This window comes from Myotis yumanensis, unplaced genomic scaffold (genome assembly GCF_028538775.1).
Source record: "Myotis yumanensis isolate MYYU_CA2020_CCGP unplaced genomic scaffold, mMyoYum1.0.hap1 SCAF_12, whole genome shotgun sequence".
In the NCBI taxonomy this organism is placed as follows: domain Eukaryota; kingdom Metazoa; phylum Chordata; class Mammalia; order Chiroptera; family Vespertilionidae; genus Myotis; species Myotis yumanensis.
The window spans coordinates 18,454,334-18,467,772 of NW_027223763.1; the positions used below are offsets into that span (position 1 = coordinate 18,454,334).

The following is a 13,439-nucleotide window of genomic DNA, read 5'->3' on the forward strand; positions in this document are numbered from 1 at the left end:
GGGGAAGGGAAGGTGAAATATCTGTACTACTTTCAACAATTAAAAATATTTTTTGAAAAGCAATGCCTTGAGTCAGAGTGCCCAGGTTCAAATTCAAGTGCTGCCATTTATGAGCTGCGGCAGGTCTCCTGACATGTAAAGTGGAAATCAAAATAGTCCATCCAATGATAGTGAGAAATAGATGACCTGCATGGGGACCATGAAGTGCCCGTCGCATTCTCAGTGCTTCATAAATGTTACACGTTATTGCTAGTTTGATCGCATTTTCAAAGGGGCTGTGTCACTTCTCCCCAACCCCCGGTACTGAACTCTACACCCAGAGGTGAGAAGATGCCACCCAGGACCACAGGGAAGTCCCCAGATCTGCAGAAGAGGAAGATATGGTTGAAAAAAGATTGGAAGCCACATAAATGAGGAGAGATGAAGAGGCAGCTGGAGGGGAGACTCGAGGAAGAGGGACAGGGTGGGGTAGGCGGTGGGTGAGGGAGAGCAGGAAGCAGGTGGTCAGGGGGGCAAGTAAGTGCAAGGGGCTGAGAGACGGATCGGAAGGGGCGTGAGGAGGCAGAAGGGAGGAAGGCAGGATGAAATTTGGGGGAGGGAGCTGACGAACCTGTAAAGTCTGAAATTCTGAATTCTTCAGAGGAGAGGCACGTAAAGTGCTGGGAATGAACTAATAAAAACGAGAGCCTAGCCCTGGTTCATAGGTCGATTCCCGGTGAGGGCACATGGCCTGGTGGCAGGCTCTATGCCCTGTGTGGGCCGTGCAGGAGGCAGCAGATCAATGATTCCCTCTCATCATTGATGTTTCTCTCTCCCTCTCCATTCCTCTCTGAAATCAATAAACATATATTTAAAATGAAAACCTAAGAGCCACCTGCAAAGCTTGAGTTTTACCATTTGTCCTACCTTCTCTTTGACCTTGGAGTCTTCCTACCTCATCAAGAGGCACCTGCTGTATTTCAGTGGGTCCTTTCGGAGATCCTGTCTTCTATCAAGGGCAGTGGGGTGGGGTGGGGGTGGGGGGCACATAGCAAAAGGGGCGCCCCGCCAGCTACGATGCTTTCTTGATTCCAAATGTGCAAGAAGCAGATCCTGCCACACAGAAGCGGAGGCCAAGGGCACCGGATGCCGCCGGCGACTCAGTCCTCTGACCTCCCTCCCACAGTCAAACGAGAAGGCATCGTTTATAAAAACACAACACACACTGGGTTTTAATGAGAAAATAATTGTATACTTGCATTGAATGCCTCACAATCACTATAAAACCGAAGCAGAGGAATGACATGTCAGTGGTTAACATACACAGGAGAGCCGGATACAGAGTCTAATATTCAAACACAGTATTGCTGCTTCTGCCCCCTCCTCCTCCAAAAACAAAAACAAAAAACAAAAACAATGTCATTTGGGTAAAGAGCAACACAAAATCAAAATTGGCAGCTCACTCACTGAATGCTTAAAATTCAGGAAATTGGTTGTCACTAAAATTGGATATATTTACCATCTCTAAACACTTAAGCTATTTTTTTTTTCAATACATAGTTTAATTACATCCATTTTTAGTCGGAAAAAAAGTTTGCTTATCTGTCTTCAGAGACAAGAGTCAACACTGTTTTAGTGTTCCTTGTTACGCTGTGTGTGTGTGTGTGTGTGTGTGGACACTAATCAATATACTGCTTCTATGTCATTGTCTAGGGTGGGCAGCATGCACAGGTGGAAAGAGGCAAAGGAAATTGCATTGTGTCCTCTGAGCAGAGCACAGCCTGGCCTCCGGCCACTGACAGATCCCGTTTCCATAATTTCTGGATGAGAAAGCCAAGGCTTGTCAGTAGTTACTCAGCTGCGGAGGCAAGTCTATAAACACTGCTGAACGGCATAACTCTCAGGGAAGCCTCTGACATCTACAGAATCTAACCATCTGTTATAGTCGAGATGAGCAAGCTTGCGTACTACTTGGGGGCAGGGATGCATGTGGGAGGCCAAGGTTCCCACCAGCCTCTTCCTCTTGGAGGATTCGGCAGGAATGGCTCTCCTCCAGGGCTCTGTTACATCTTCAGAAAGTTAAATAGGGGTTCACTAGGGATCCCAGAGCCTAGCGCAGTGCTATGTACAAAGCAGCGGCCCAATGTTGCTTGAATGAGTAAAAAAAACTCAAGAGCGCAGAGAAAACCTGGCTCTTCCCAGGGAGTTTACACGGTCGTGGGGTTACAGGTGAGTGGAGGGGGGAGACAGACAACAGTTAATCTGTGGAAGGGAATGGACACATGTCAGAGAGGAGGGGGCCGCCGTTAAACAGCGATGGGACTGCGGGTTGTCATGGAAACTCTGCATTTTGTTACCTGATCTACACATGGAGCTCGGACCGAAGGACTCAGTGCCATAAGTGCCTCTGGCCCAACCAGCCACAGACCGAGGTGTCTGCCTCTGAAGTGATCTCATGGCCGTGTGGTCTCCTAAGCCTTCCTTTCAGCTGCAAATCCTTTTCTCACATGTGGGCTGAACGTAGGTACACGGGATTCCTTCACATCAGAACACACATCTCCAGCTAAGTCCCGAGGACTGCTTCCTCTTGTGAAAGATGGGGAGGTTGTTTAGATCACGTCTATGGTCCTAGCCAGATCCCGAGTCAGTTCTGGAAGCAGGCAGCACGGCTCAGTTCTGGTGCCACCCACAGAAGCGCTCTGCTCCTCTCCACCCTCGCCAGCGGCCGCTGTGCCCTGGGCCCCACGAAGCTGCCGACCCACCTGTTTTCATCCGCTGCCTGCCTTGGGGACACTGGACATCATCGGACAAAGCATCCTTCCTGGTTGTCCCATGTCACCTGACAGGACTTCTAACCTAACCCAGACCTCATTTTCCCGAGAATGTCTATCTCTGTGCCAGCCTCCCCCCTCCAGAATTAATTTCCTGCCACAGGAATATTATTCGTCTGGTGTCTCCAGTGGTGGGCGCACAAGTTGAATATTCACTTGGAATATTTAAGAGCAGGATTCATACAAAGATGGCACCAACTGCCCATCGGTAGAATGCAGGCTCCCTTGGCAGTTTTAAAGGATCCTTGTAAATGATCCAGCAGTTTCAATTTTCCTTTGTACCCGCTACTTGCCTGTCAATAAACTTCCCCCTAAGTCAACACTAGTCTAATAAAAGAAACAAAGATAATGTGCACAACATCTACATACAAATTTTGTGGAGTTGCTACTCATCAGAATAACATATTAGAGCTTAGGACACAACAATATAAAAACAAAAATGAATTTTAGTGAGGTCTGACTTCATTATTGCTTATTTGTAAAAACCACAGTTTTAAAACAAAAGGGAAAAAAAAAAAAAGAAAAAGAATGCTGGTCAGGTTTTTTTCTCATGGCCAGAATGGAACATTTTCTCATCCAGAAACATGGGGCACTCCGTTATGGAGTGCCCTTGTCATATTGCTTTAACTGACAGAAAGAGTAAAGCTGGCATCCTCTATAGTATGCTACGCGTGAATACAAAGCATGAGAATAAATATGGTACTTTCCTAAACGTCAAGTTACAAAACTGCTCCAAACTCTGCAATTGTGACTCAAGCAAATACCATGTTAGGTCAGTCGACAATGACAAATACTGCATCAGTTCGGTGCCTCTATCTCCCTTTTCATAAAAAAGAAATCCTCACTCACTCCTGACGCTGGCTAAGAGCTTTGGAGGAAATAACTGTACACCCTGTCCCATGATCATTCTGGGATTTTAATCCTGACATACACACACTCTTCCTCGTGGGCATCCACACTTGACACAAACACACAGAGGTAGGTGAGTGCGTGTGTACACAAGCACCCACACTCACACACACCATCTTTAGCATCTGTAGCTGATTCCAAGCCTGCACTTAAATGTCTAGTCTATATTTTCCTGTATCATCCGGAAAAACACTGGCCGCTCAACAAAAATACCTCTTACTTCCTTATTTCCCCCACTTTTCCTCCCTCCCTTCTCTCTCTACCTTCATGACCTTTCTTTAATGTTTCATTTCTGATTAATCCAAAATAATTTCTCATTCTTCCTACCACCCCTAAGGTCCACTTTATGATATAAAATATAAACCCCTTTTCATTTCTCGTCATCTACCTCTCTAAGGCAGAGTTTGCCTCTTTTCAATTGTTGCCATTCTAAAAATACCTCTACCCTCTTGAACCAGATGTTCAATGTGTACAGGCTTTATACATGGATATATTCCCCCATCCCATCATAAAAATAGTTGTTGTCCACTAAATATAGTTTTCATAGGTAGAAACATAATCATGAAAATGTGTTCTCCTAACCTGCAGATCAGTCAATAGCATAAGCAGACGAGATCCTAAAGCTAAAATAATCCATTTGGTTTTGGCTTTCTCCCCCTTTCTCAACCTCCTCATGTAGAACAGATTGTGTTTTGCAATATGAAGAAACATTGTCTTAAAAATAGGGATTTTTATGTATTGCGATCATTCATTGCTCCAGATTAAAAACAAGGAAATGTAAGATAAATGGAATCATCATTGCTTCTTCTCAGCAAGGAGAGAAACAGGATTCATGTTATGGCTGCTGGAGTCAATGGAGTTAACCCAGCACCTCTGATGCTGAGCGGTAGGCAGGCCACGGGTGCAGAGAGCACCTGTGCCTGTAGACTGCACCCGCCCGGGCCCACTGCTCTCAAATGGCCCCATCGCCATTGCGTTTCCTCCCACCCAGCCGGGTTGGTCTCAGTTCTGCCTGGAGCAACCATGTTGATTTGCTTGTAACTTCTTTGTCCTTTGGAGCAGTTGCGGATTGGTCCAAATCCAGGCGATTATCTGAGCCACAAAAAAATCCTGTCTCTGGTGACTCCTGGGGGTTAGAGTTTGATGGGTGGACTTCTTTTTTCACGTTATGGTTCATCATTGCAGCTTCTGGTCTACGGAAGGATTGCTGAGTTTGTTTGCACTTTAATAAATATTCCATTAAAATGCTGTGGTGTGTGGATGGCTTGGCTTCTTGGTAACCCAAGCACACATGAAGCTTCCTGGGTGGAAGGAAGTTTATTGTTCATTGTCCTCCTCCTCCTGGTTGGCATAGATCCCCGCCTCCCAGCGCAAGGCCAATGCGCTCTTCCTTCGATTAACCCGTGTGGCCTCAAGGACCTGAAGAGAGAGGGGAAAGAATTACGTAGAGTTCATGATGTTAATTATGTATACAAACCAATTTCTCCATTGTTGTTTTTTTCCTCCTTGCCCTCTCAATAGCATCTAATGAGGGGGAAGTAACAGTGCCTGTTCCGCTGGGAGGTAGGAGGAAACAAAGGGGTTGGGGGGGTGGGAGGTTTTGGGTGTGCACTCATAGCCAAAGTCCCTTTGCTATTTGACCTATAGTTAGTAATATAGATGATTAATTTCCCTGAAACGTTCTGCAAGTTTCTTTGAACGAGACTTGACTGCATCAAGTCTTCAGATGGGTGCTGTCCAACAGAAAACCTACCCTGTACCTGGGTCATGCAGTAGGGTAGTCACCAGCCACACATGGCACCAAGCACTTGAAATAGGCCTGGTGTGGCTGAGAAACTAAATATTTAATTTTAATTAATTTTCATTGAAATATCCTCACAGAGCTGGTAGTGACAGCACAGCTCTCGACTGCCTTAGTCACACTGTAAACAAGCAACCTAGAGAACAACGCCAAACAACTGGGCCAGTGTGAACTCTATCCATTAGGCTTTGTGGATCTATACAAGCTGTGATCATATTTATATCATGAAAGCCTACTTTGGTATAATTAAGCTTCAAGGAGACATTAAGTGGGTGGGGGCGGGAGGGATAGCTTTTCAGGCCAATGAAAAGCAACCTGAGCATTTTGATGTAACTTGAGGGCCGTAGGTGCTAATAAGTGAGATGAAAGGTGACAACATCAAGGATGAGTTAGCTCACCACCATCAGGGTAGGGCCTCCCTCCCTAGGATAGTCTGTGGGCTCCTGCAGGGGGGATCACTTCCGGCTTTGGTTTGATCAAGATGAGACCCAGCTGAGTAACACGTAGGTTGCCAACATGTGAGAAATGGTCGAGTACATGACACTCCACTCAAAGCATGCCCATGCAAACCAGCCAGCTCATCTACTGTGGCATTAGCTTAGGGTGCGAAGTTTCTGATTTTAAAGAAAAGTCCAGCAGAGCCAACCCTGGTTGATAATCCAAATAGCAAGAAAGGCTTTGCTAATTCTAAGAACAATCATTTTGACAACGACAGTGATGCTGGCAACTCCAGAGAAGCAAGGAGATGCAGGCGACGGGCAGTGCTGGGAGCCCAGATATAAGCAGATCCTGGGGGTCCATCTCAACCTGCTTCTCTGCCCCTCTGACAAATGAACCGACTTCCCAGAGTGTCAGCAGGGACAACTGGACTTGTCATGTAGGACACAGTCAGTTAAGCACATAAGCCATGTCATACAGTGTTTTGTGTGTAAGCATAGCATGGCCACTTACTCAATATCTAAGAATAAGATATCAGTAGGAAAAAGCATGCTTTCAAATCTGTTACAGTTATAAGTAGAGGATTCTTCTGGGCAGTGCATGGTCACATGGCATTGAGCAGCAGTGTTGGACCAGAATTGGAAGTCCTGAGCGTTATTTCCAGCTCTGGAGCATGTTGTTCTTATTCATGGTATCTGGTGCCTCAACTTTCTTCATCTGCAAAATGGACATGCACCACTGCCCTACGTCATCGGCTTTCTCAGGAGGCAGTGCTGACTCTGAAGTCCAGGCAGGTCTAGGTGTACCTCCTCGTGACTGTGTCACCTGGGGAAAGTTTACCCTCATGCCTCAGTTCCCTTGTATGAATAATGGGAACAATAAAAAAATACAGTACAGAGCTGGCCTGAGGAATAAATGAGGCACCATATGGGAAGCATTTAGCAATAGTTCCCAGTGTATAATAAGTTCTCAAACAATAATTATTTCTATCATCATGTGAAGGGAATTCATAAACTATAGAGTGGTAATCAAATATAAGGCATTTTTATAAGGATCTCTACCCTGTGCAAACTGGCCATCTGTCCACCTTGCACATACAAACTGAAAGGTGTACGTGAAAGCTAAAAAATACATCTAAGGTTCTGAAAACCAGTTAAACATTGAGAAAGGTACATGTAATGATATTCTCAATATTCATTTTATACCTTATGAAAGAAAATTGCTGGTAATCATCAGCTTATGTATATAGTTAATTATACATAATTTTGCTAAGTAGGGAGATTTAAAGTATATTGTGCTATAGGTTAGCACAACCAATTTGAAGAATAATTTGCAATATGTAGTAAATGTGAGGCTATGTAAGCCCTATAACCAGTACTTCTATTTCTAGATACGGAGAGAAATTCTCCCATAGGTGCACAAAGAGAAATGGATGATATCATCCAGCAAAGCATTGTTGGTAGCAGCAATAAAAAAATTTTTAGAACAAGAAACAACCTACATTTCCATCACTAGGAGGGTGAATAAACAGTGACATGTTCATTCACTGGCATACTATATGGCAGTTATAATGAGTGACCTAGAACCATAAACAGCAATATGGACACATCTAAAACAATTCAGACAAAACAAAGTAAGGAGTGGAGGATACTACAATATGATGTCATTTATAGGAAGTTCTAAAACATGCAAAATCAGAACACATTATTTACACATATGTAGTGTAAGTATAAAAACATGCATGAACACCAAACTCAAATATAACTACTTCTCAGGAGAGAGAGAAAGGGGAACTGGGAGAGGTAAGAGGAGGGGTAAGTTCTACTTGCAATATTAATTTCTTTTTAAAATATTAAGCACATATTATGAAATGATAGGAATGGACAAAGCTGGATAGATAGACTTTACTATTTTATTATGTTATGTCGTTCAGCACATTCGAATGCCTGCTCCATGACATCTGGGACTGTTTTGCTTACTGCTCTACTCTCAGAACCTAGAAAAGTGCCTGATGCATAGTAGGTGCTCAAAAAGCCGTTAACAGAGCAAATGAATGAACGATTCTCTCCACAATTCTGTATATTTGAAATAATTCTTTTAAAATAAAAATAATACAATGCTGTAGAAATAAAAATACGAAATGCTTTCTCACAGGAAAGAGAAAATATTAAAAAATGGGGAAAATGAAAAATATGCTTTTTCACAGCAAAAGTTTGTTAAATCTGTATAAAAGGAAGTTGTAGCCCCATTGGCGTGGCTACGTGGTTGAGCGCCGGCTTATGAACTAGATCACAGTTCGATTCCCGGTCAGGACTCATGCCCAGGTTGTGGCTCAATCGCCAGTAGGGAGCATGCAGGAGGCAGCCAACCAATGATTCTCTCTCATGATTGCTATTTCTCTCTCTCTCCCTTCCTCTCTGAAATCAATAAAAACATATATTAAAAAATAAAATAAAGTTGTCGGGGAAAGGAGACTTTTAGGGAAATTCAATGCGCAAAGCTTCCAAAACAAAAATACAGACTTAACAGTTGGGTAAAAGGGAAGCTGGATGGTTCACTTCTGGAATAACGTATCCTAAAGCGATGACATGGAGCCCCCTGGATTTGTGTTAAGGCAAACACAGGACTCGGCCCTCTTGAGCTGCACTGCTTTCTAACCAGACCAGGGTACATTTGCTGTCAGGGCCTGAAGAAACTGAACACATCTTCCAGATCCATGGGCGGGGCAAGGTCTTCTCCATCCCACCGCACGGCACAGCAAAGCACACAGCAGGGTGTATCGTTGTTGCGTGCACGCCAACGTGTTGAGGCAGTTCCCCCAGTTCAGAAACAACAGGAAGAAAAAGATACGGAGACAAACTGCTTTCTGGTCCCTCATTCAACCCACCAGGAAACGGCACACCACAACCGCATGCACCTGGCCAGGCATGCAGGAAGACCAAGACAGACAAGTTGAAAAGTACCTCGGAAGTCACCTTGCAAGACAGTAACTTAGAGGTGTACTGGCAGAGAGGGAAAAGACCAGGGTTAGTACATGGCAGAGACACATCCCAGAACACCCCCCCCGCCCCCCGCCGGGAACCGGCACCACAGGGGGCAGACGGGAGGGCAGTAACACCAGGAGACCCATTACACACCCGTGCCAACACTTGCTTCATCTGATATTAGTTTATTTAGAAATCTGTATCTTTTGGAGCAAATAGATACCCTCTTACTTTTTAATAAAAATATCAGATAAGCCATACTTTGTTAATTCAAGATTTGTTGCTTCCATTTTCTGGGCTTTGAATTAACAAGATCTCCCCTCCTCCCCCGCCTTTGTAACCAGGTGCCCACAGCAAGGTCCCTGAGGGCCATTTTGGATTTGCTAGAATCCGAAGAGCCATTTCTCTTCTTGGAGGCATCTCTGAACTCCAAAGCAGTCCTGTAGCTGATTGTCCAATGAAAAGGAGACTCTAACTACAGATAAAGGTGGCTCGAATGCAAGGTTTGTGGAGGCAGAGTCTCTGACACTGACCTAAGGATGCCTAGGGAACATGGACAAGTTCCCGCGAGTGGGGGGCTCACATAGGAACTGAAACGATCCTTGAATTCCTGTAGGAGACTACGTCACTGCAAGAGAAACTCAGGAAAAAAATAAAAATAAAAAGTCCTGGTTATGGGAACTGAGATAGAAGGACCAACTTTGGGCAGCCCCCTCCAGAATTGTGACTGTGATCTTGCGTTCACACTGGTCTTTGGCATTGGCAACCATTAAGATCATAGATCTGTGTCGCTGACGGCTTCTTCTAGGTAGCACTCACAAATGACAGTTCTGTAGTGTTCAGGCTGCTGGCTAGGAGCGGATGAATTTGGAGTTCTCCTCTTTGCACCTTCCTAGGGTGTGAGTGAGAACCCAAGAAAGCTGGGCAGCAGCAAAACATCACTGACTGTGGGTGAGCTTTTGTGGGGGGAACTGGAGGCAGATGGGCTTCTTTTAACCACTCGATGGCAGTACGGCCACAAAGGGTGTCCCAAAGGGTGTCCTCGTCTAGAGAAAAATGTGCCAGGAATTCTTAGAGAAGCAGTAACTGCTTGCCCCCAGCTTTGACTTTAACCCGGGAGGATCGATGAGGCATCTATTCCAGGACAGGCAACGATGCCTGAGAGTCCTTGGCACCTATTCTCGGGGCAAGAGAGAGAGAACACAGGGACACTCACCAAGAGCAGATTCTGTGCTAGGCATGAGGGAGGGGCTGGATTTAGACTCGGACTAGCATTTCCCTTTAAGAAAGAGAAAGCAATCCAAGTTCAAGGGCATCATGGACTCAACCCATCGTTTTCTGAGGCTCAGGTCAAGCTGGGGGAACAACTGGCCAGAAAAACACTTGCCTGAATCCTTCTTTTGCATGTCACCCAGAAACCCTTGAGAACACTGTGATTCACCAGTCCAGAATGTGCTGTGTGGAGCAGAGATGGCATCAGGCCCGGATAAGGGGACATTTCCACAGAAGGTTTTCAGATAAGAGACACCCACAATAAGAGCAGGACGGCTGCCTTTGGGTGTGTGGTGTGCGCGCTGCACAAAGGCACCAGGGTGGGGGAGGGGATCGGCGGGGTTGGAGCTCAGTCCTCCCCCTCCACCCCTCCAGTCACCTACTGTGTAGCTGGGGCAGGCTGCGTCCCCACAGAGGAAAAGGGGTGCCTTTTTAATATTCTCACAAAGGCCCTGCGTAGGCTGCCAAACAGCCCAGGGCAACTCTCCTACCCACAAACAGCCAAGAGGTCCATTAGGAAGTAGGGCCTGGCTGAAGCCTCCAGCTTGCAGACACTCATTGGTGACCATGCCGTGCGGAACAAGGAAGCCAGCTCAGATGGGTACAAACTGTGGGCACCTGCTCTGAGATGGTAACAGGGATGGTAGATGGGGATAAATTTTTGAGAAAAGGGTCTTTTTTCTGGTTCTTTGTCACTGTTTCACCCGCTGCAAAATGAGCAGAAGCACAGTCGACTCACTGTCACCGACAGTGACTGCTGAGTGATGTTCCATGAGAAAGTCCATGATTTAATTTTCCACCTTCTGTCCTCCTCTTGAGCCCTCACCTTTGTTCCCAGCAAGAGAGGGGACAGCTCAGGACCATGAAAAGCCCACCAAATGCTGTACAGTCATCCCCCCACGTCACCTCCCCCCCGCAGGGATTCCAGGCGCCAGAGGCCTCCCTGCCTATCCTGCATGTGATTGTCACAGAGTGTGAAAGAGTCAGGGCCTTGAGCTGGCGACAGGTCTCCAGAGACCAATGCTGCTCTGGGGCGGGGGGGCGCCACACCTGTCTTGATGGCGAGGGACACTTTTCTCAGGTCGGGTGGCAAGTTACTCATGAGCACTGCAGGTGCAGCTCCAGGGGGTTCTCTGTCTTCTCTCCCTTCTGTCCTTCATGCTCGTTAATGCCCTGGTGTCTAATGTATCACAATGCATACATCCCAGTCTCCCTATTTTGTTGGTAAGTCTGCCTTCTCCTTAGGAAGCACAGCAAATACGAATTGTTTTTGTTCAATTCAGAAAGAGTTGAATTGAACAAACCTACGGACAAGCCCATGGTTGGGTCCCGGTCATGTGTGAGGGGCTCCTCAGTGAGTTTTTGAAAGGCATATTGGCAGGTGGACCCACCAATATGGGTGCCGGGCTGACACTGGGCCCAGGTGAGCCATGGGAGGTTCTTAGAGGGTGGGGAATCTAAGAAGCCATCGTTTGCCCAGAGAAGAGCGTGTGTGAATGGAGCCAGAACAGAACTACAGCTTCTAGGGGCAGGGAAGCCAGTCACACAACTCAGGCATCAAGCAACCCATCTGCTCCTATTTATTCTCCTTCTGGGATCAGAGACAATTAACGAAGGGGCCACGGATCAGCCAGGGAAGCAAATGAAGGCTTGTTCGTTCTGGCAGGTGAACTTCAAATACTCCCCAGGGACTGACGCAGGCACAATAGCAAAGATCCCCTGAATCAAAAGGGCTGGAAGTGGGGTCACTGGGGCTCAGATTGCTTTTTCCCAGTGTGGGTCTCTGAAAGGGGCTATGGGGGGTTGTTTTGTTCTGTTCCTAAGAATTTCCAACAACAAACTTGGTTCTCTTGTCATATCAGTAACAGTGAAAAACACTGGGCCTTGAATCCAAGATCTGGGGAGAGTAACAACTTGATTAGTTAGTAGGGTTTCTCCTTGTATGAAATGTTTATTTACTCGAGAAAAACAGCGAGGAGGCTGCCACTTCACTGCACAGGTGAAGAGCAACCAGTATATTGAAACCCCGATTCTGAGCAGCTGCCCCAGTGCCCGGGGGAAATCCCACCTGGTTGGCATTTGCCAGGGCGGCTGCCTGAGAGCCAGAGTTTGCACGCAAGAGGCTCCCGCCTCTGCTACGAAAGGGGCTGAGAGCAGGCTCTTCCCTTCTGCGTGGGTTTTCCCCTGCAGCGTCTGCACCTCGACACAATAGGCACATACGAGAGACACCTAGACGGTGCTACCAGTAAGAAAATTTAAGGCCTAGCTTATGTTGGGATCAGAACTCCTTGGTTTTAGATTTATACCTGTTCTGCATTTTTAATCATATGGTTTCCTGGCTAGTTAGCTTAAAAGAAAGCCCAAAGCTTAAAGTATTGGCAACCACTATTCTTTTTTCTTTAATATATTTTTATTGATTTCAGAGAGGAAGGGTGAGGAAGAGAACCACTTTGCATGGCGCCCATGCAAAGTGGGTCCATCAGTTCTCCCCTTTCTCCCCCAGAATGCGAGGGGGCCGCTCCACTTCCCCAGCACGGCTGGTGCATGGCTGGAACCCCTGGAGGAAAGAAACAGCCATTTTTCTAGCACGAGGTTGCAAAATGGTCACAGGCTGCAGAAGATACCCAAAGGGAAACTCCATAATTTAAGTGGGGCTGCAAGGGGCTGGCTAAAGTTGCCTGGTGGGCAGAGAACGTCCTATGGGCTCAGGGAAGTCTGCAGCAGCCGCAGAGGGCCAGGCCCCTCCCCGGTGCAATAGGCCTGATGGAGGAGCTGAGTCAGGATCCGGAGGAGTTCCGGGGAGACCCAAGGAGAGAGCCGGGGCGGCGCCAGGTGAGCCAGCTGTCCCAGGTGTGCTTGCTTTCTTTACCAACATATTGGTAAAGCCACATTGAGCATCAAGGCGGAAATCCTTTAATTTAGTCAACGGGACATGAAAGGTGAGAGGTCAGCCTGGAGTTCTGACTGTGAGCCCCGCAGCTCTCATGTTTAAGGTGCACAAATAATTTATCATCCAAACCGGGGCACTTTTGAGAGTGGAAGGGGATGCTATTAATAGTGACACCAGGACAACAGGCTTACACCAGGGCTGTCCCAGGAAAACTGGGTGGCATCCTCCACGGACCCAAGCTATTTGTGACCTACGTGTAACCGGGGGGCAGAGGCAGTCACCTCAATAATTGCTAAGAGACCGAGGCCAGCAGACTCCTAGGAGGTTGGCGTGAA

The 13,439-nt window shown here is 46.6% G+C and overlaps 1 protein-coding gene across 10 annotated transcripts in view; it reads right to left on the reverse strand.

The window, feature by feature from the left end:
- Window positions 1–1,209: 1,209 nt before the first annotated feature.
- PALM2AKAP2 (PALM2 and AKAP2 fusion) overlaps window positions 1,210–13,439 on the reverse strand; it is a 372,804-nt gene continuing 360,574 nt past the window's right edge. For 6 of the 10 annotated variants that reach the window (XM_070430922.1, XM_070430931.1, XM_070430926.1 and 3 more), the window contains 2 exons: window positions 8,922–8,960; window positions 1,210–5,138 (listed from right to left, as the gene is read on the reverse strand). In XM_070430922.1, coding sequence (XP_070287023.1) covers window positions 5,037–5,138; window positions 8,922–8,960 — 141 coding nt within the window. In that variant the 3' untranslated portion in view covers window positions 1,210–5,036. Of the gene's footprint in view, window positions 5,139–8,921; window positions 8,961–12,563; window positions 12,772–13,439 lie in introns of those variants that run through there. The other 4 variants (XM_070430923.1, XM_070430930.1, XM_070430928.1 and 1 more) reach the window with 3 other exon arrangements.